General features: G+C 37.5%; 1 protein-coding gene across 1 annotated transcript in view; it reads right to left on the minus strand.

The window, feature by feature from the left end:
- Nucleotides 1–23168, minus strand: part of ARHGEF11 (Rho guanine nucleotide exchange factor 11) — a 103213-nt gene that overhangs the window by 28786 nt on the left and 51259 nt on the right. Inside the window, exons 3-21 of the mRNA XM_072428742.1 lie at nucleotides 19904–19995; nucleotides 18483–18581; nucleotides 16782–16831; nucleotides 15136–15193; nucleotides 14443–14615; nucleotides 14289–14360; nucleotides 13959–14078; nucleotides 12549–12603; nucleotides 10888–10964; nucleotides 9956–10090; nucleotides 9455–9523; nucleotides 8004–8105; nucleotides 7316–7414; nucleotides 6250–6292; nucleotides 5241–5337; nucleotides 4062–4184; nucleotides 3016–3039; nucleotides 1853–1997; nucleotides 1505–1604 (exon numbers count right to left, since the gene is read on the minus strand). Coding sequence (XP_072284843.1) covers nucleotides 1505–1604; nucleotides 1853–1997; nucleotides 3016–3039; nucleotides 4062–4184; nucleotides 5241–5337; nucleotides 6250–6292; nucleotides 7316–7414; nucleotides 8004–8105; nucleotides 9455–9523; nucleotides 9956–10090; nucleotides 10888–10964; nucleotides 12549–12603; nucleotides 13959–14078; nucleotides 14289–14360; nucleotides 14443–14615; nucleotides 15136–15193; nucleotides 16782–16831; nucleotides 18483–18581; nucleotides 19904–19995 — 1733 coding nt within the window. The remainder of the gene's footprint in view (nucleotides 1–1504; nucleotides 1605–1852; nucleotides 1998–3015; nucleotides 3040–4061; nucleotides 4185–5240; nucleotides 5338–6249; nucleotides 6293–7315; nucleotides 7415–8003; nucleotides 8106–9454; nucleotides 9524–9955; nucleotides 10091–10887; nucleotides 10965–12548; nucleotides 12604–13958; nucleotides 14079–14288; nucleotides 14361–14442; nucleotides 14616–15135; nucleotides 15194–16781; nucleotides 16832–18482; nucleotides 18582–19903; nucleotides 19996–23168) is intronic.

The raw sequence follows: 23168 nt of genomic DNA on the forward strand, positions 1-23168 counted from the left end.
GCAAATGACAGACTAATACAGACAGTGATACAGGAGGAGAGGACCCTGCCCCGAAGAGCTTACAATGCTTATAATTTAAAATGCTGCTAATGAACATTTCTCTTTGTAATTTATTCAACAAAAAAGGTTGTTTTATCATTCGGATTAAATTGAAAATATACTTGTAAGTTTACTAGATATGGATCAATGTCCACTGCGTAATTGCCAAACCAATGGCATTTTTATTAGTTGTTGTGCTGTGCATGTCATCGGGCACAACCCGGAAAACTGGCACACAACAGTTCTAAACAAACCATTTTATTAGGGGTGGGCTGAGATGGCCATAAGAGCATCAACTAGCAGATCAGCGACAACACAATTTTTTAATTAATTTCAAGAATCCAAATTTGCTTTAATGTTCCTTGTTAGGTAGTCTAAGACAAATGTGCAGATATATTGGTTTGAAAGCAGGTGTCATTCTCAATTCATCCACTAAGTAGTGCTATGTTAATTTTTATTTACAATGAAGTGTAATCACTGTACAGTAAATCTTAAACAAACATTTTAACACCCTTTAACCAATGAAAAATCTATACACAAGTAAGATGAACACAGCACCACGTAGTGGCAGAATTGAGCATGACATCTGCTATAAAACGAATATAGCTATACATTCACCCAATACTTTAGTACCAAGTACACTAAATTGCATTCCCGCATCTCTAGTTAATATTTAAGTACATTTACCCATCTCAGAATGATAAAGCAAAAACCTTTTGGTAAACCTTTTTGGTTTAAAATTATACCCCTTCATTCAGATTCGTATTAATGAATTCAATGAAAACTAACAAAGCGCTTGTATATATGCCACATAGACACTTTATACAAATGCAGTACAATACACTTAAAAATCTAACTTATTAATAGTTGACTCAGCCCATCATGATATACATATAACAAAAATAGAACTGATGAAAGAGTAGATAGTGTTGCCTTGGAATTCTCTTATTACTATAGGATAATATGATTTATCCTCGATAAAAATATCCAGACCTGGGATTGGTAGCTTTAAAACACTAAACACTAAAACACTAACAGATTTACCAACCCTGGTCTGTGGTGTATAACACTATGCTTTAATTCCCTACAGTCAATAAAATTTTTATTCAATCCTTCACACAGTCTACATAGACTTACTGAAAAAGAAACCCCAAAACACGTTGGCTTTCATTAACAACCATTGATTCAATTTATTTGAGCTCATAAATCCCCTGGTTGGCCTATTATTCTTAGGCATGCAATGGAATTTATGGTAATTAAAAAAAGAAATCAAACAGGCCCTGAAGAAGGGGGTGTGGTTGGACCCCTGAAACGTGTTTGCTTTAACAACTATTGTTTTTATTTATTTGAGTTTTTAAATCTTCTTTTTGGCTCACTAATCTTGAAAACACTTTAGAACTAATGACAACACACTCAAAAAAGCAAACAAAAGATTTAATACCACTTCCCAGAAACTGCTACTTACTGCTTTGAGAGGTTTTGGGTTTGGCAATATATTTAAGAATAGGGTTTCGCTTCTTATCATCTGCCGAATCCCGATCTTTATCTTTCTTCGCGTTGCTGTTCTGTAGAGATAAAATGTCTGGGGTCAGCAGTTATTTGTAGGAAATACAGGGGACTACTTATAGTCATTAATGGCTATATTATGGTTCATTAATAGGTTAATTGATTGGGAGCTTCCAAATCCGGTTGAATTTCACAACCAATCTGACCAGATTTATTCCAAATTTGCCATTACTCGGACTTTTACTTATGACTTAGTCTCTTCTGACAAATAAAGAAAGATGGCAGCAGACTGCCCAACCTCACTCACCTTCTTAGCTTTGTTTAGGAAAGGGAGCCATTTGTCTTTGTCGGGAATACTTTGGGATTTCTCGGAGACGCTGGCAGAAGGGAACTCTCGAAAGCTGATGCCAGCATGACTCATATACGTTCTCAGTGCAAAATTCATAGGGGAACTGGAGAGAGAAGATATCATTTCATGAGGGCTACTTTCTAAAAATACACAAATCTAAATATTTATCTATTAGCAGTATAATGATTTTCATTAACAAAAAAAGAGAGACACGGCCTAAAACCATTTAAACCTGAACTCCACGCAGATAAAAAAAAAAAAAAGACAAAAATTACTTAGGCTCTATAAACAATTATTTAAAAAAAGTTTATAATATGCATAAAGAAACATTAAATATGACCCTAATGGTTATACATGGAAGTTTAGATAACATTTGACACACTGTTATGAGTCTCAGTTCCTTTTATGGTACGGCATGAATATTACATACTGTATATCACTTTCCAGTATATAGAGTAGATTGGACTCTGTAAAGGCAGTGAGCATTAAAAGTTTGTAAGATGTGACAAACTGTATATACGTTTATGCTATGGTTGAGCAGTGCAGGTTAAACATAAGGATTTGTGATGTCTAATACTCTAAGCTGCTGTGCACAGAACCTTATATGCACATACGCAATGAACTTAAAACATCACAGAATACCACACAAAGGCGGACTAAAAAAAGTTCACACAAAGGAAACTTAATTTCACTTTTGTTCTTATTTCGATAAATAAGCTCAATGTTTAGGTAACAGTTTCTTTGGGTTGCAGCAGTGGCACCAAAATAATCTGGTGGCAATTTTGCCTAAATCACAAAACCAGCTACATTTTTTGAAACAGGAAATGGGACAACCAAAGATTTATGGTACTCTTAATACTTGGAGTTTTAAATACGCAAAAAATTGAGCTTCTCTATTGAACTCGGACTTTATTCTAGTGCCTTTACCGAATTTTGATATCCATAGTTATCTGGCCACATAAATCATATATAGCTTGCAAACCCGAATACTAAAAAAAACCCAGTTTTAATAAATGAACTGTAATTTATTACAGCCCTGATGACCAAAAACAACATCAACTTTCACTTGTAAAGACAAAGTACTACTTAACTAGTGAATTCTCCCACAAGCCATAACATACCTTCTCTCCTCTTCATATTTTGACCTAAAAATATAAAGATGACTCATTAGTCATATAAGTATAAAAGTCTGAATTTGAACAACACTAAACAAAGCGGGTTAATGTAGAGAGGTGGGGAGATGGGGATGAAGAAATAGCAGAAAATAAATGATAATCCAACTGTACAGAGTAATTTGAGGGGAGTGTGTTGACTTTATAGTATGGTGCCAAGATCTGTCAGGGTCCATCGATGGCATCAGAGAAAAGGGGGCTGTATATGATAGTGTCAGAATATAAGGGGGATTGAGGCAAGTGGGAACACAAACGGGAAGGAAACAACGTAGGAGAGGAGTGTCTCATATAGGACCTTCTCTATATGAGACCTTGCAAAACTCTCAAGAATGTAAGATGACAACTGACAAATATCTAGAGTTGGCAGGAAGAGGCAAAATAACAAATATCAAGCAGATGAGGAAAAAAGCCTTTCGGTAGTACCCATCAGGGTAAATTATGCTAATTTTGTAGTGAACTGCACCATTTTACAAATCATGTGACCATATAAATAAGGCCTGGGCTCTATGGAACAGGAACAAGGTCATGATGATTCATTGCTCCTGTCTGAAAGACCCCATGCCAAAGACTTCATAGCCCTGTGGTTTACATCTCCCATCATGTTTTTACATCAATTAACATCTGAAATATGACTACCTAATGGTATCTATACAATGACCTGGACAAACAAGAACACCAACATGCAGGTGGAACAACAGAAGAAGGAAAGGGGAAGAAGACACAAAATGAAAGACATTGAGAAGAGCAACGTTCGACAACACATTGGATTTTTAGAAAGGTTGGTTGGTAAACTAAAGTTAGTAACTAAGTTCAGTGTAAGAAAGTGTTAAGATGTAAGAAGCAGAATAAAGTAAAGTGGGGGCACCCTGATGGTGAAGGATACAATCTTCTAGGAGAGGCCAGTGGTAGAATGTGCCCATATGGGAAACTAAAGTCATACATGCAACTAACAAATAAGAGTTTGCTTTTTGTTCCCCCAGAATGTGTAAACTTACAGGATTTCTCTTAGATGTTCTATCTGCTTAAGGGCAACATCATGTTCTCTATGTGGATCTGAGTCAAGGTCGAGAAGGTCATTTTCTCCATACAAACTACCCAATCCCATTGTTCGCTTTGACCTGAAAGAAGACAGAACAAATATTTGCTTAAAATTTTATTTTAATTTATCTGTGAACAACACAAATAAACTCTTTTAGTTCTAAAAATAATTGTGCATAATCATATGACTGAAAATTTTTAGAAGCTGGTAATTTAGGACACCCCATAGAACCTATCCTCCTCACTGCCTGCTCTCTGGGATACTAGTACACAATAAGGTCAAAAGTGCATGTAGACATTTAATCATTAAAAGCTTCTTGAACATCCAATTCCAAAAACATGGACATTAATTTCTGGTATACTAGTACATAATATAGCTAAAAGTGTGTGTAGATATCTGACTACTAAGAACTTGTTGGACATCCCATTACAATGGCCAGTTTTGTGTCAATTCAGCCAATAAAGAATGTGTGAGATCAGGCACTGATATTCAAAGAGAAGATCTGGCTCACAATCAGTGTTACAAATGTTTCAAAAGTTTTCATTAGGGTTGAGGCTAGGGCTCTATGGGGGCCACATGCATTCCTTCACACCAAACTCATTATGTGGGTCTTTCATGGACCTGCATTAGTGCACAAGGGCATGGTCATGATGGAATAAAAAATGCCTTTTACCACACCGAAGTATACAATTTTCCAAAAAAAAGTTTTGTATGCATTATAAAACAACATACTTTTAGCCATATACTGCAATATCAATCAGCATTTCGGGGACACCCGGTCCTCTAATTCCACCTAACCCCCTTCACCTAATCAGTCACTTTACATGAAAGGCATTCCCACTGCAACCCTGATCCCAGAACTTTTCAGAAAATGAGAGCTAAATTAAAAAGAAAAAAAAAATACATGTAATGGTAAAAAATACATTTACGTCTAATAGGTGTATTACTAATTCAGCTTTCAAATGAAATTGAGAGCCCCCCCTCCCTTAGTCATAAATACTTCTTCACATTGCCAGAAGCCATTTAAAAAAAAACCCACCCAGCTACAGAGTAAACGATAATTCATTTAGAATATTACCTTTTCTTTTTTATTAACATTTTGATGTTTCTGAGTAAAACTAAAAAAAGAGCTTACCTATAATCTTGTATCTGCTCTAGTATCTCCGGTACCATGGCTTCCTGGGCATCACTCAAAGCACTACGAATATCTTCAGAGCAGAGTAAACGGGAATCTATGGAAGACAAACATTAGAGATCAAAGATTTGCAAAGATGCAACCCTAATGAGTAAATTTGGATTTTCTTTCATCTTTGGCTGCTGAAGAAAAGGCAAAACAAAGTCCACAGGGGCAATGGGAGATTGCACATAGTACTAAAATTAAGACATGGGACCATCCATATCAGACAGTGGTTCTGCTGCTTCTGGACATGGTTTTGGTCAGTTTATACAACCAGGTAGCTTGCTTGGCTGCCAGACCGATTCTTTTCTCATTCTCAGTAGATCAGGGCGAAAGTAGTCAAAGACCTATGGCACATCACAATGTACAAACTTCATGCAGACATCATAGCAAAAAAGAAGCAAATCCAGGACATGAGATTGCAAGACAATACTCTCTGCCTATATACAAGAGGAAGTTTTGGAGTTGATGAGATGTCTTTGTTCTTTGTAATACATCAAAAATGAGGTCGATAAGGCTTACACGATGTGTTTTGAGATCTAGAAGTAGTGTCTAAAATCTAGTGTCAAAGAGAAAGGAAGGGGTACACTATAGGCCTGAAATATTAAATCCCTCCAAGACCAGAGAAGATAGACTGTCATGGAAGAACCTCAGTGATACAGCAAACCTGGAATGGATTTCCTAAAAAGCTATACTTTCTATGTAAGCACAACATTTCATTTTTAATTGGCTACACAATGTATCATGGGGGCAAGTTTAGGATACAGAAAAAATGCAGCATATTTCCAATTTAATTGAACTGGACTAGCCTAGAATCTTACATTGATTCTCCAAGATATCAAGGAGTGTTTCTAAAATGGTCTGGAAATGCCAGACTGCCATCCCAAGAAGAAATAAATACCGGTAAACTTAATAAATATACAATGTTTCCGCCCTTCATATGTTCATGGCAAAGAATAATACATACCAATTTCATTTAGCAGCTGTTCAGGAATTTTGACCCTCAGAGGCTGAAAAAAAAAAAATTCCCATGAGTTCTACAGGCAACAATTCATGGATTTAGTAAGAGATGACAATACACCTGAAACAGACTTAAAGGACAGCCCTTGTCTTTTTAATACAAAGGTTGAATGTAGGCAACCAGTTCAAAAAAGGACTTTTGAACAAACTTTTTTTTTAGTAAATAGAGGTGGATGGGAAAGTTAGTACCTATGTCAAATTTCCACTGCTATGTAAGGAAAATAAGTTCCACACTTGCTGAAGTGCAGAAAAAGTAAATATTCACTTAGAAGAATCCAACAGTTTTGGGGGAAATAAAGATCCCACTTTAGAGGACTATACAGAGAGAGAACTAAAATCTGGGCTGGAAATAACACAAAGACAATTATTTAAAATTAACAAGAGCTTTATTATTTTAATGATCTGAACGGCGACGAACCATGACTTTAAAATGTAAAACTCTTTTAAAGTTACGCTGTGATACAGTCTAGTTGCTGCCAAATCTGTACAAAATCCAGCCTTCCCCATGAGTGTTATTAAATATTTATTCCTGAGCAATTTAAGCCTAGTCTAGATTGTGCTCCTCTCTTCTCTTAATATAAAGCGATGAAGAGGGTAATCTATGTTGCTTCCAACGTATGTTGGGTATTTCTTGGTGAATATGAATCAGTTTTATTCTGCACCTTACTCCTATTCTGAAACACTGTAACATGAGCAACGTGTAAAAACAAATCCCTTCTCCATATCTAAGAAACCATAATAAAATTGTAATATTCTCAAAACCTGTTCACCCCCAAACTTCATTATTTGTTTATTCAACATTATGAAGCATCCAAACCGTATTTGGATTTACACAAACCACAAAATGTAAATTCTAGAGTGAAACTCTCACCACTAGCACCCTCGATTAATAAACTAACGTGTAATTTGACTAGCCAGAAAATCAGTTTTAGATGTTAGAGTTAGATCCTATTGTCTTCAGATTGCCCAACAGGTCAAGTTATGATGTAACCTTCTGATGAACTATTACTTACAGCATTTTTATCCAGGAAGGTGATCCAAATCTCTTTACCCAATGCAAAGGCATCTCTGGCATTCTGTTGTTGGCATACCTCTGCACACAGGTAGAAGAGCTATGAAGATATAATGTAGAGTAGTGATGCACCAGGGTCTGGGAAATAAATCCCCTACTTCTGGGTTATAACGACTACTGTTTTTTTCTTCCACAGATACTATATGGACACCCCACTAACACTATTTGTAAAAGAAGGTACGTAAAGCTAGGTCCATCGAGAGATAGAAAAAAATGTATATAACCCAAGTCTACCAATAAATAAAAAATGAGTTGTAGAAGACTTAGACATAGACTTTACATCAGCTATAATTAAGAGGTTCTTCGCCTAAATGTCTGATCAGTGCTATCGCCTGGAGTTTAGCTTTAAAGCAGACTTTCATAAAAAAAGCAAATTCTGTCTATCATTTAGACGCCCACTGTCCATGTGAAAACAATAAAATAAAAATGTAAAACGTGAATATACTGGCCTATTGCTTTACTGCTGTCTATACTATTGAACTATACCCCTGCTTTGCGCATTGTTGTGAGGTTTGAGATTTTCATTTTTCTCCAAGATCCCACCAGAAGACCATGACATCAACCTCACACAGTCCATGATAAACAGACTACATTAAAACAGCAAAAAACTCTCTAAATGACCAGCTTACCAGTGGATTGGGGTCAGCTTCAGCTTGAGAGAAGATATATCTCAAAAACACCCCCATATGGGCTGGCCGAGCTTTGAGCTTCTCCAGGTCTAGACTATCGTACTGCAAGAAGAAACAGAAAGATATCATGAGACATAAATTAAGTACGATAACTCAGATAGGTGGCCAATTGGTGTACCAAGGTATGTACTGTGAAAAACATTAAAGCAATTTCAGAGAATATATAACAGTTCCACACAATATATTAGTAGTAGACCTAAACTTAAAGTGTAAGTGACTCAAATACCATCCTACCCATAGTAAAGATATGCATAATACATACATAGCAGAAATTAGGCCTCATCCTTCAACGCAGGGTTTTGCATGGCCTACAAAACGCTAATCTATAGCCAACCTAATGTGATCTATGGACACATATGTCCATAGATTATATGGATGCATGTTGTACATGTGTTGTTTTGTCTAATCTGTCAACCTGAAGTGACAAAAACATAGTTACTGGCTTACTGGGCTTTAGATTTATTAAACTTCCACCATGGTCTGAAATTAGACATCTAACAGTTCCACCACAAATCTGGGTCAAGTGTTGGGGTTTCCTTGTTGGGGTTTAGTGTTAACAATGGATGATTTTAACCTGCAACCTTTAAAGCAGCCTTTCTCAACCATTTTATCCCAGACAAACCCTTAAAACAAATTTGGGTCTCAGTAACACCTGATAAAACGTATTAATTGAGGGTCAGCAAGAAGAACATTACCATCATGGTGATAAGCAGGAAATAATACTCTATGTTTTTAGTCAAAATCCCAACCATCTAGAGTGCTAAAACGATAACTGGTGTCATCCTACCGGCTCTTCCAAATCGCATTAGGCCCAGAACTATGAAGGCAACGTCTCATAGGAGGTCACTCAGCCAAAGCTCAAGAACCAATAACAACCACTGGAGGAACCCTAGGGTTCCACAGAATTCTGGTTAAGAATGGCTGCCTTAAAGCGATGGGTTGAAAATTACCTTTTCTGATCCCAAAAAAGGATTAAATATTCTTCAAAATGACTAAAAGGAGTGTCTGGGGACAATTTGTTGGTAGATCAATACCAGATTCCAAAATGTATGACCAGCTTTAGGGATATGGAGTTAAGTAGTCACACCACACCTGACCTTACAATGAAGCACTTGGAGACATCAGATTCCATTAAAAAGGCCATGCATAGTCATGTGGGTTGCTGAAGGAAAAAATTAGGAAGCTTTGGTGCATTTTTAAAAGGCTGATTTTAGTATGAATGGAGAGATCAGAAACTTCGGTGCCTATTCTCTACTCATGGTTTAGTGTTTTTTTTTACCCAGTTCAGTTACACTTTCAAAAGATGAACCCAATAAAGGAATAAACATGAGCATTACAAAATATAGGTGCACATACATGGTTTTTATGTTGGCACTAGGAATATATTTTACCTCGGTTATATAGTCTCCATGGTCATAATCGTCTTCTGAGCATATGATTGGAGGTCGGCTGTTGTCTATCTACAGGACCAAAACAGTGTTGGTTACTACTGCTACTTGAATTCGTTTTTAGAATAAAATTTCATGTGATATACATGGTGCTTTATTAAGCACAAAGATAGTTACCAAGAGCAGCATTTTACTGGATATGTTTTATTACATTATAATATAATAATGAATATAATATATATATATATATATATACACACACACACACACACACATATATATTTTACAAATTTTACTATTTTGATATATTCTTGAAACGGTATATTTACACTTATTATCCATTACTAAACCTTCCTATTTTATTTATGGTGGACTAACATTTTGAACATACATCTCTGTTAAGTGATAAAGAACATCATTAGGAGAGAAAAAGGTACAGTTTTATGATATAGAAATTTTTAATCATAGGGCACACCTGCGGATATCACTGCCCCTTCTCCTTACCTGTTCTGTTCCGGGAATAAAGGCCGTATCTGAGCCCTGCCGCCGGTGCTGGAAAATTTTCATAGAGATGACTGGGGAGGTATGGGAGCTCTCCATTCCCAGGTCAGATAGAACAGAGGTTCGATTCATGGAATACTAGGAAAAGAAGAAACAATTTGTTTAAATGATATCCCCAGTTAAACTAAATTACCACTTTAAACATTTATATTAGACTGTAGTCTATAATTTCCCAGAGTTCCTAAATCAGCTATCATATTCTAGGATCTTTGACACCAATGTGGCCAACCATCATGTGCTGTCCCATCTGTACCAAAGCATTATTGATAGAATTGGATATCAAAGTCTTAAAGGGATGGTCCACCCAAACAAGTGTTTCTCAACCAAGGTTCCATGCAACCCTAGAGTCCCACCAGAAGTTGCCCGGGGTTCCTTGCGCAAATTTGTCTCTAAGTTCAGTTAAACTGATACCAATTACCTTTTTGGCTGTAGGTATGGCAATCTGCCCCCTGGCTGGCAATGTATGAAGCAATCTACCCAATGACCACCACGATCATGTACTGTGGGCTGTAGATATAGCAATGTTAGCAGGGGTTCCATAAGGACCTGAAAAGTATTTCAAGGGTTCCGCCATGTTGAAAAGGTTGGGAAAAGATGTCTCTCAGTGTGTTGAACCATCCATCACCAGCTTTGGATACTCTCCAAAATAGATCTTTCTAGAATTATTTACTTTATTATCTCTGTCCACCAAGGAGTTTTAGGTGTTCCTTTCCATCTGTGGGTTCCAGATTCCCCTGTTACTCAAGGACCCATCCTAATGTTCTTCAAAGCTAATAACCTTTAGGTTGAATTGCACTTCTGAGAAATTTACAAGGTAAAACAAAGAACCCACATGAGGTGCTGAAAAAACATTGAGTCTGACCATTTTCCCTCACCTCACTAAGAGATGATATCCTTTCCGTGCCCGAGTCCAGGCCACTGTCACCATCTTGTGAGTCTACGGAGAGACGGCCTAAAAAAAATCAGACTTTTGTCACAAGAAGTACAAAGAAATGAGGAATACAGAACATATACACCACTATAATTTAATTTTCAGTTATGTATGTTTGTACTGTTGGATATGGATGTGTTTATATTAGAGCTAAACTTTGGAAAAAGCAAATACCTAAGAAGAATGTCTATTCTTATCGTACTAGAACCTTGGTGTCCTTTGTTCATTTTCTTCAAATCAGATCAGTCACCGCTGCTCTCCCTTATTGTGCAGAGAGCTGGTTTTGTATCTGCCCCCTGACATTTCTATAGGAAGTCTGGTGGGTCCCTGCCAAAGCTCAGTCCTTTGCACCCCTGTAATGTCCTCTATTCCACGTTCACTAGGTAAAACAACTGGGTGCAAAGACGTTTGATGCACGCATAGTGAATATATATATACATTGTGACTATTAAATGTGAAGTCACAGTACTCAAAATTATAATAAAAAAGACTGCAAATATAAAGTAATATATAAATATTATTAATATTATTTCAATTGTTCTGACAGCATAAACCCTGTTTTCAATATGTGCAGAGGCTATTGGTGCTTTTTACTATTTCTAGCTGAACACTAGGGGGCAGCAAAGTTGATGCAAAGACAGCTTCCCCCACTAAGCGAAAACTCCATGTCCCATGATTCTTGCCTTGATAACATGTGGGGAGTTGCACAAATGAACTACAAATGAAGATATTCTGAATGGAGAATATAAAGCAAATGATAGAAGGTATTTATATGGACTAACTGAATACATATCTTCCAGAACAGGAGGAAGGATTAATTAAAGCATGAACCAAATACTAGACAATATTACTATAAAGCACGTAAAGCAATGAGCGCGATTTATCAAAGCTCTACAAGACTGTGGAGATCATGGGTCATCCACCAACCTGGATCAGATCTGGTCCAAGATTGAAAACAATTGCCAACCAATAGCAAAGGATTTGTAAGAAATTAATTCTGGGTGTGCTGGATCACCCAGGTTCTCCCGTTATAGTCTATCTTCTCCAGGCTTAAGCTACGTACACACTTCCAATTATTATCGTTGGTAAACGAACGACGAACGATCCTGCACGATATCTGCGAACGATCGTAAAGCACCGATCCTGTACATACAGATAACGACACGATCGTTCGCAGATATTGTACACGCGATAGATGTGATCGTTTGAATGATACAGGAAGTGACGTGCACCACAGGAAGTGAGCGAACGTTCGTTCACCGCGCATGCTCAGACCATGGACGATCAATGAACGACCGTACACACGATAGATGGTCAACGATNGTCGTCCAATCCGATCCGCNGGTCNGGTCGTTCATTTCCAATGACTATCCTCGTTCGTCGGCGTCGTTGGTTACTTTTTTTACAAACGATTTTTGCCCAATCGATCGTTCGTCGTTCGTTCGTCGTTCATTTCCAACGATAAAAATTGGAAGTGTGTACGCAGCTTTAGAGAGCTTTATTAAATCAGGCCCAATAGGTGTCAATGAATTGTTTTTATGTTTCCAAAGTTTAGCTATAAAGCTATATTTCTAACAAAGAAGAGAGCAAAAATGAAGAACTAACTTTCTGGTGCTTTGTATCCTACAGAGCTGCAGTCGCTGTAAGAACGCAATATATCCTAGAAGAAAAAGAATAAGAAATTAGAACAAACTAAGCATTCAAAGATTACTGTAATGAGTACATGTGAATCTACAAGGATCGAACAAAAGACTGCACTTATTCTTATTTTGAAATACCATCTTTTTTTTTTTTTTAAATCTTGCATCTTGTGATATAGAAAATTTTTGAAAGACACAAGGGCTTCTAGAGCTATGGGTAACTCAAGCTCTGACTGCTAGAAGCTTGGCACAATGTAGGTGTAAGCCTACCCCATCGTCCCTGACAATCTATGGGATGAATTATGCAACCTCAGCGTTTTTCTATTGGCCTCACTTTGTCGGATAGGCGAATTCTTTACACAAGTGTAAGAGTGTTTCAGATGGTATTTGGGTATGGCATAAGAATCCTCCGACCAGTAATTATGCCACTACAGAACATGGTAGTTACATAGGGTGAGGTGGAAGGAACCACAGGTGGAGAAAACATTTATAGAAATGTCTAAATCTGAAGATTCTTCCAGTTGCACTTTTGTAATAAAGCAGCAACTGTATACTGGATATGTAGACATCCTGAAATGGAGTATTATGAGTTGCCTTATAAGCAGTCCTTTTACAGTAAATATCTGAAATAAAATGCACATTTTTTAATGTTTAATCCATTTAAAGACCCTACAAGTACAGAAAAATACCCGTTGATCTACCAAAAATGTACCAAGCTCTTAGGATCTTGTTGTGGCAGGCAACACAAAGTTTGTAAACCGAGAGCTGTCATCCTTTCCCATTTTTGTGCCAATCTACTCAACCAATCCAACTCTACAACACATAGGCCAACTATTTTATAGCCCAAAATATGAATTAAGAGGGCTATTGCTGATGACATATAGGGTTCTCCCCAGGCCCTTTTAGCTGGGCACACCACCCGGCACTTTTTAGCACCCACCCGCCTGTTTTTAGGTGATTACCGAAGCGTTTGGTAACAATACAGGGGCTGCCACCCGCCAACAATTTCTTCCCACCGGGCTTTTCTTTCTGGGTTGAGCACCGACATAGAATGTGTACAGAGGGCACAAGATGGATTAGAGTTTTTGGCAAGATCAACAATAAAAGAGAAATTGACTGTTAGGGTTTAAGTACACAATACCGAAACTATTTAAATCTTTCAGTGTTGCCCAATGACACACTATTGGGCCTACTTGATATGGGTGGAAAGAAACCTAAAATATAAGTAAACTCATTTGTCCTTCTGACTGCATACTGGAAGTTTATTGGATGAAATAAGCTGCTGATGCTTTTGGCTGAAAGTTGTAGCAGTCGACCCCTTGACAAACATGTCAAGGTAGTAGATCTGTAATCTACATTAGCACTGTTCACTTACTCCAGGCCCTGACGTTTCTTGGCGAATCTTTAGTTGAAGTTGGTAGACCCTCCGTCTGGCCCCTTCTATCTGCTCCTGTAGACTGGAGTTTGGGGTTCTGTTATAAACTTCACACAGTGTCTATAGAAAAAATAAATAAAAAGCTACAGTAAGCAGTGAGAAGCTGACTGATAAACCAAAAATCAATTTACTTATTGTATTAGAACAAGGAGTCCTTGTTTGTCATGGATCTAATTCCTAAACATAGTGTTACTTTTCCTATGTTTTGTCCCTTTCAAAGCACTACAAGCAGAAAAGGTTTTAGGACTGAAACAAGGTTGTACCACCTACCTGTAGCTCAGTTTCCTCTTGTTTTAGCATATTGCGTAGGATTTGAGTGGCATGTTTCTGGACCTCAGGATCCTGCAACACCGAGATACATATAAATTCCAAAAAAATAAACATTTCATCTACAAAGTCTACAAAGAGTTTCCCTCTATGGTACCTGTAGTGGTTTAGGCCCGGTGATCCTCTGGGGCGGGGGAAGAGGAGGAGGTGGTGGGACAGGAGAAGACAAAGTATTCCGAGGGGATACAGAGGAGCCGTCATGTTGATACCCAGATGTTGCCATTGAAGGCGGAGGGGAACCCAGCAGTGTGAGTGCAACGTAGGTTCCAGCTGGTTAAAAAAAAAAAAAAAGGAAATGAATATGTAAACAATAAGGGCAAATTTGTAAAGGGTATGTAGGTGTCACTTAAAGCTCTGTATTTTGTTATTAGCCCCATGACCTCATACCCTACCATAATTCAGGTCAAAAACCTTCTTGGCTGTTTTGTAGTTTGCTTTGAACATTCTTTAATAAATTGTAGTAGCCCGCCGCCTTCTTTTTCCTAAAAGTATCTAGAATATGATATTTACCCGGAACATAAAACCCCAAATACTGACTTCACCTTGAAGGATGGCACCCTCGAGGCACCAATGCTTCACCATTGGCTGATAAATATGGCGGGTAGCTACACAGACCATGGCACAGGACACCTAGTGAGCAACTGAAACACGCTGACTAGTTTTTTGCTGAATATTGTAGCAAATTTAAACAAAAATTGACTAGACTGATAAAAAAAGACAATACTACTGAGACTTTACAAGTGAAAGATAAAAACAAACACAATATTTTTGGCATTATTTTAATACTCACACTTAATAAGTTTGACCACCTCGATATGAGAGCTGTTTGCGACCAAAGTGCCATTTACCTGTAACCAAAAAACAGCATTATGAGCCTTTTTTTTTTTTTTTTTTTTTTACATTTCTTTAGGGAATGACCCTCTAAAGATTTCCAGCAATACCAAAGGTCTAGGTGATCTTAGTATGATCTTAGTTACTGGGTCATCTAGTATGATCTTAGTCATTTCATTTCTCTAGATAGCACACCGGATTTCTCTTTTCTTTGGACTTCCGTTACATTCACCTAAACAACTGTACCCAATTGGTTTTAGGATAGGGCTATTTAAATAACAGTACAGGCAAGGGTGCATATTTCATTATAGTACAAAGTAAAAATGTTCTCTTTAAAGTGAACTCACGCTGTAACTATGCCGGATAAAGCAGTCCAGTTTATTTCCAGGTGCACATCCATATCTGGCCACCAAGAGTGAGGAGAAGAAGCCAAATGTAACCAAAAAGTCATGACTTCGGTTTCTCCCGGCTCCCATGTGACAGGACTGTATGGCTTCCAATAAAATGAACCATTTCTATGTCCTGCACAGTTAAAACTAAAAAAGTTTTTTTGACTATACATACATTTTAATGTTTATCTGAACCAAAGAACAAATATATATATTGCACCTTACCCCAGCCTTCATGTGTAGCATTATCCTAGGTTGCTCTCCCCATTTGCATTATAAAAACTCCTTTTTATGTAATACCAAATAAATATTCATGTAAGGGATTATTTTATTCATTCCCCAAAGACAAAATGTAACCATTTTAAATTTTGTTTGAAACCACCTTTTATTTATAGATAGCAGCAAGTTATATTACCAGCACAACTGCTACTTTATAAATCTAAAAATGTACATGTGGCAGGATTTATTCCATCCACCTCCAACTCAATGCATTTCTCAGCTATAGAGCCCCTTCTTCATGAATATATCATCAACAGAGAAACCGTGCACTTTAATATTGATGTATCGATAAACTAACTTCTCAATTGCCTTAAAAGCTCGTTAAACATGGCAGATGACAGAGGAGGGTGACAAATCAGTTGGAGAAGAAAGAGCGAGACACAAACCCAACAAAACATTTAAAAAAAAATAGAAAAAGTGATCCTTAGTCTGGTTTTCTAATAGCAGTATTAAAGCTTACATTTGCATAGGTTGTAACTATCACATGGCAAGGAGAGGTTTTGTAGTTACCAAATGGCTGGGAAAACAGATAGGAATTTAAATTTCAGTTAAGAGGAAACTAGATTTTTATGGTGATCAACAGGAATTTTTCTTGCAAAAAATATGCTTAGCCTAAGAAAAGAACACATGCAGCCAGAATACCTTAGGACTGGTATGCTGCATTATAATACATTGTTGTTCTTGGATTTAGATATATATAAATAACATTCTTGCATGTGTTGGGGTCCTGGTTTTCATACCCTACCAGGTACACTGCAGGGACTCTGTTTCCCCTGTTAGTGTGCATTTCCTCTAAGTTCTCAGGATTCTTCCAAAAACATGCAGACAGTAGTTGTAACATGTCTGTAATTTACTATTCTCCCATGCCAGGGCCCCAAAAGGAGAAGGTTTAGATGGTGAACTAGCTAGCAGCCCAGTGTTCTTTAACAAGCCTTACCTTCACAATGCGGTCACCTTCCTGTACACCTGCCCGCATCGCAGCACCCCCTGCGAGTAAAAAAAAAAAAAAACAACATTATCAGCTAAAGTTTAGATTGTCCGGGTATTTGGGACTGAAATATGTCTAACATATCAGGACCATTTCAGTCCCATGGTAAACCACAGGGTTCTGCTTTGGATCCAACCACAGTCCCAACATCACATTACCGGGAATGGGAGGCGTTAGGAACCAATTTTTGCACGTGGCTGAATGGAGCAGATAGTTTCCAAAAGCAACATGCTACCTTTGGCCGTGTGTTTGATATTTGAGGATTTGCGCCCTGGTTGCAAATCTGGTCACCTTTTGTGTGGTTTGTTGCTCCTGGGCTTGGAGCAGCAATAGCTTGCTGTGCACCTGGCAGCTGCTACCTTGGGGTTTTGCATTGCAGGTGTGGAAAGAGTCCTTAGTAACACAACATGCGTTACTGCACATTAATTACATTAGTGTGCTGCAGCAAGGCAACACATGGTATCTTCCCAAAAAGTGCACTAGAATTTTATATATCTCCTAATCTTTGAGGACAGGGAAGGGGACACCTTTTTATCTCAAAGTATAAAGCCATATGACACATCCCCATTTACCTATTTTTCAACAAATTGTACACTTTCAATAAAGGAATGTGGCACCAAAACATTTAGCACATACATGGTTGTGGTGCAGCAATCATCTGCAAAATTTACTATTCCTTGTGTGAGTAAACCTACTAATGAACATTTCCTTTCCTATTTGCTTACTTTTTGTTGAATATACCATTAGACGCTTTTTGTTATATCTTCCTTATAAGTGCAAAAAAAAAAAGTGCTGTTGGCAGAAATTTAGGGCAGCCTGGTATCTTGTTCCCCATGTTATCTTAAAAGGGACTCTTTAGTATTCTCAGCTCTTATCTTAGGTTTACAAGTCCATTCAGACCAACTTTTTGAAGTGGGATAGACTTATTGGAGGAGTTTGTCCCCTCCCAAAAGATACTTTACTGAAATAGAAAAATATATTTCTAAAGTTGAAGCAGCTGAAGAGCTTAAATCTGTGTAACTATCAGACCAACTGCTAGATCTTTATATATGAGTAGAATGACTTAAGGTAAGTCCTAAAGTTGCACTTAAAAAATGTATGATCGGGCAAAGTTTTATTGGCGAATAATGGCCAAAGATCAAGATGGAAGAATATGGTGGTGCCCAGTAGTGGAACGGGATTAGGCGAGTATCAATGAGTTTAGTTCTGCTTTAATGGGTAAGGTGAAGGGCCTTTCTCAATGTTGTGAGTTGCAGGAAACCCCTGCTAAAAATAATTTAATGGGGAAGCAGTGAAAAAAAAAGACTTTTAAACTGGGGGCTAGAGGAAACAATAACATCCCTACAGCGGTGGCTAGAATACCCCACTTATAGGTAACTAAATATATCATTAGAGTCATGCAGCTGGCTCTGTCAAGTGGTTTACCCCAAGAATTTTGCAGGCATCATCAAATTGGAGGCCCATCAGCCACAGTTCGAGGAACCACTAAACCACTAAAGGAAACCTCAGGTTCTATGGACCCTGGTAGAGAATAGCTGCATTAGATGCAATTCTAGTTTATGGGGTCAGGGAATTGCAGACCCATAATAAGTTTTGGGTACACTGAGATCTTTAATTTGCAATGGTTATTCATACTGCTAGATGACTTACCTGGGCGCACAGATTGGACGAGGACAATCCGATCCCCACTAACAGTGAAGCCAAAACCATTTTGGTCCCTCTGTACAACTACACAGCGTTGAACCAAACCTAAGAAGATGAAAAGAAACATAATATTAAAATAAAAAATATTAAAATAAATTAAAATGCAGAGATCTCCCAATGGGGAGATAGATAGTAGGGGAGCCATTGTCCAATTCCAGGTCCTGATTTTTAGTTGTTGTCTGCACATCAATAATAAGAGGTCAAATAATTATTAACTGCTTGCTAACCAAATCCACTGCCTGGTTAGAATAAAATATATATAATAATTCTTTACTTATGGCCAATAAAAATGTATACAGAAATATGCTTTAATAGTCTCCAAGGTAGAACGTTGGTTGGCGACCAATAAATTTACATCTACATCCTAATTTGATAATGAAGATTGGAACCCGGAAGAAGAGAATAAAAAAATGGCAGTGCCTACAAATAAATGGGGACAGATGAGCATATTTATCACCTGTCCTTTCTGCAATAAAGAATTTTCTTGGTCGCAGTGTTTTAGTTTTTAGGTATAATTCCACTTTAAGAACCGGCCATGTTGACTTCAAATCAATGACTGCATAAATATGGCCTCGTCATAAAAATCTGCCTTTGACTGCCACCTTAGGATCAAGGGGCGAAGAGACGGACAACTCAGCTGTGCATGCACAATTTCTAGGGTTTTTTTATTATTATAATGGAATATTCATTATTAATAATCATTAAAGGATTTCAGCTATGGGAATGATTTACTAAAGAAATGTTAATTTGGCATGGTGCTAATGTAAACCCAACATGATTACCCAATTATATAATTGGAAAATAATTGTATTTATCATTTTGTTTGCTTGAACATGCACATGTAAACACAACGTCACCTTTCTGACTAAATCAAGTAAACAATATGTATTGAGAGATAAATGCCACTGACTCAGTCAAGTGTGTGGAACAGATGTGTTTCTTGTGGTTCTTAGTCTGCAGTTACAGTAAGGATGTAGACAGGGTGAATGTAAGGAATGCATTTTTGTTGCTTCCCAATATATTACCCAGATTTTTCATACTTTCGAAAAATGTTCTTGGCATGAAAATAAAAGGAAAACTAATGCAGCAATATCAAAGGACCGGAACAATGCAATAAACTATAATACATTTCTTTTTTTGGGTTCGGACAGGTTTTAGGAACTAAAATACCATATATGACCATATTCCTGGTTTGGTTCTCCATTAATCAAATTTCAAGCTCACATCCAAGGTCATCCAGTGGTCAGCAGGCATCTATGGTCCATGTAGAAGCCCAACAACCACAACTATATTACTCAGCTACAATATCAAGAACTAAAATAGCTTCAGCTTACAACCCAATTGGACAGACAGATAGACATAGTTACCGGTCGACTCGTTGTAGTCAGTGGTTTGGCGTTGGTGTCCAGGAGACCTTCGTTCCGACGCTCCGTCACTAACAGACGACAGGCTGCTCAACCTGGAACAAAGAAAACAAAAGTATTATTATTTCAATGTGGTCATGCTACCGTAAATTGTAAGCCATCATGGTATTTGTCCTTTTAACACAAAAGTTAACTTAAACCTTAAAAAAGTTATCACAATGGAGCCATAAATGAGAGTAACAGGAACTATTTTTTTCAGCAAGCCGTAAGCAAAAATTTCCTAAACATAAGTGGCTTTCTGTGCAATGACCCCAATAAGGACTTGGGTCAACGGTGTTTGGCCTTTTGTTAATGGATTCGGTTTAACATCAGTTTATAAGGAGATCACTCAGAATTTTACTGACAGGTACATTTGACTCTGACAATAGTTAGGCAGGAATCATGTGATGATAGGTACAGCACCGGCCAGGGTTTCCTACCTAACTCTCTGCTGAAATCTATCCATATGAGCTTTCTTTTGACCCACTATAATCTTTTTTTTTCCATGAAAGCTACTCACCTACCACATCACACGCTGAATGACATACTTCAATTGGCTGCATCATTCTCCATATTCACTTGATAATACATTAATACAATGATAATACATTCAAAAACATTACTAGTTACTGGATGGTTCTCACTAACCCCTGAAGAAGCCTACATAGGCGAAACGCGTTGGAACCTACATACTTGTATTTTCTCTATTTTGGAACCAACTATATCCATATATAATATATAGAAGCAGTTTGCCACAAACCCCCCCTCTACTACCATTTTATTTATTTCCATTTACTACTATGGGGTTTGCATAGAGAAAAATATTTTTATATGCAGAAGAACCACCAATCTATCCTATTTTTAAAATAAACACATTTTTTACATTACATAAAAGCCACCTTTTATATGATATTAAAAATGTGGTGATGGGTCCACTTTAATATAAAATGATCATACATGGATATAGACATTTGTGTTCTAAAACGATTCAGCCTACCCACTGCCTACAATCACTTTTCCTCCAATTCTTGGCTACTATTCTTTAGAATGCATGTGCTTCGTCCATATCAATAGTATATTGTGACACATTATCCAAATAAGAGCACACATTATAAGATTGTAAAACAGCAGATGATGTCCCAGCAAAACAATTTGCCTACTCCTGGGCAACTTATCAGTTTTGGCACACAAAAAAAATGCTCGCACCCCAAACGGGATGGATCAAATTTTTTTACGTGAAACATTTCTTATTATAACTTGCATGAAATCATCATCCAGTCTTTTTCTTGTTAATTTATTTACCTTTTAAAAAAAAATCTTTGGCTACAGTAGGGAATGGTTAATCCGTGACAAGTTTGTGCAGCAATTAGCTGAGCACCTGAACTACATACCTTTTCTGGGTTATTTAGAAGGTAGCAAGGGCATAGGATCAGAAATCAGAAAAGCTGATTATTTCAGAACAAAGTCAGCAATGGCAACTTACATAATCTTACAGTATAGGTCCATTTTTACAACAAACAAATCTGAGAACTAATATCTCAGCTAGATCATCAACAAACCTATTACAAAGCACTGAAACTTGAACAATGGCACTGATGAAGCCATTTATTGGAAGTGAAGAGTTAACACGTGTGTCATGGGATAAGACAGCTGACAGCTTGGCAGGCCTCCTCAATAAACCCAGACGCTGTAAGGATGTTCTGGCCCCAGCATGGAAGGAGGGCTGACCATAGCTGCACTGAAGGTGCGCCGCACAAATCAAAGGGGAGGAACTGAGGGGGTGAAGAAGGCTGTGGGAAAACTACAGAGGACTTGGGCGATGCCCAAATCGAAATGACCGCTGACACTGTCCCAGGGACTCCTTGGGAACTAAAGAGATCAGCAAGATACAGAGAGAGCAAATATGCCTGTGACTGCTGGAGCAAAAGCAAATGTTCAATGGCCACAAGGAATTTATAACAGAATTTTAAAAATAGAAAAATGGAAGCTCTTAGATATCCATCCTGCATAGTTCAACCCAATTGTACAATCCAGGGGATATAAGTTTCACATAGTTACATAGTAGTTTAGGTAGAAAAATAAAAAGTCCATCAAGTTCAACCACTAGGGAAAAATAATATATCCCAGATAAAGAAAAACAAAGAAATACAAAACAAAAAAAAAGTGAAAGGGTATGGGGCACATATGATGCTAATCAACCGTCTCCCATCCAAGAACTAATCAGGCCCGACCCTAGTTCTGAGATCAGACGAGATCAGGCGCATTCAGAGTGGTGCGGCTATAGGCTAATTAGTTGTAAAACACCCAAATGCATTATCATTGAAAATCATTTTTATAATGAGTTGTATTTTACTGGCATGACATCTTCACCCCCAGATATGAATTGCATTTTGTAGGCTTGGTATTGCCCTTTTTCAAACAAAGGTTCTATTTTATAGCGATGTCACGGTTCAAATATAAATTGTATTTTCTAGGAGTAAAATCACACAGTTATTCAACAAAAAATAGATTTTGTGATTTATTCAAGTATAAATTTTGTACGCAATGTGAAGTGTCATACACAGAAGAAATTTACAACAGGTATAAAACACAATGGTTTACGGTTTATGGGGATTGTCATGGAACCATTTTTTGGAGGCCGTCGCATAGGCTTTTAGTTTAGTAATTGATATTCTCCTTTTAGGGGTCTGGGAGGAAAGGCCTCCATTTACCATAACCTTCTTTTCAGATGAACTCAGAATTTGAATTATTCCTTATTTTAAATTTTCTATGGTCACCAGAAAAAAACAAAAAAACAGGTAGGGTCACTTCCTAACATGAACACAAACATCAATATAAAACCTAATAAGGGTTCTAACCCATCAAGCGACATACCATATACAGTACAGTGTTCAACTTTTTTAAGCCGTTGGGGAAGAAATTGTAGGCGGGTGGCAGCTCCTGCATTGTGACCCAACTCATCAATAAGCACCTAAAAACAGTTAGGTGGTTACTGAAAAATGCTGGGTGGTGAGCTCAGCAAAAAGGGGGCTAGGGAGAAAACTGCAGAATATCTTATGGGAAAGGGAAAGAGAGAGGAAAAAAAAAGGGAGAGGGGAAAAAAGAGGGAAGGAGAGAAAGAAAGAAAAAAAGAAAAATAAAGAAATGATTACAGATACAGATGTGGCTTAAAAATTATTAAAATCCAATAATGTTGAAAATTACAGTTAAACCTCATACAATGGATCTA

Source organism: Pyxicephalus adspersus, chromosome 12 (assembly GCF_032062135.1).
Source record: "Pyxicephalus adspersus chromosome 12, UCB_Pads_2.0, whole genome shotgun sequence".
Classification (NCBI taxonomy): Eukaryota; Metazoa; Chordata; class Amphibia; order Anura; family Pyxicephalidae; genus Pyxicephalus; species Pyxicephalus adspersus.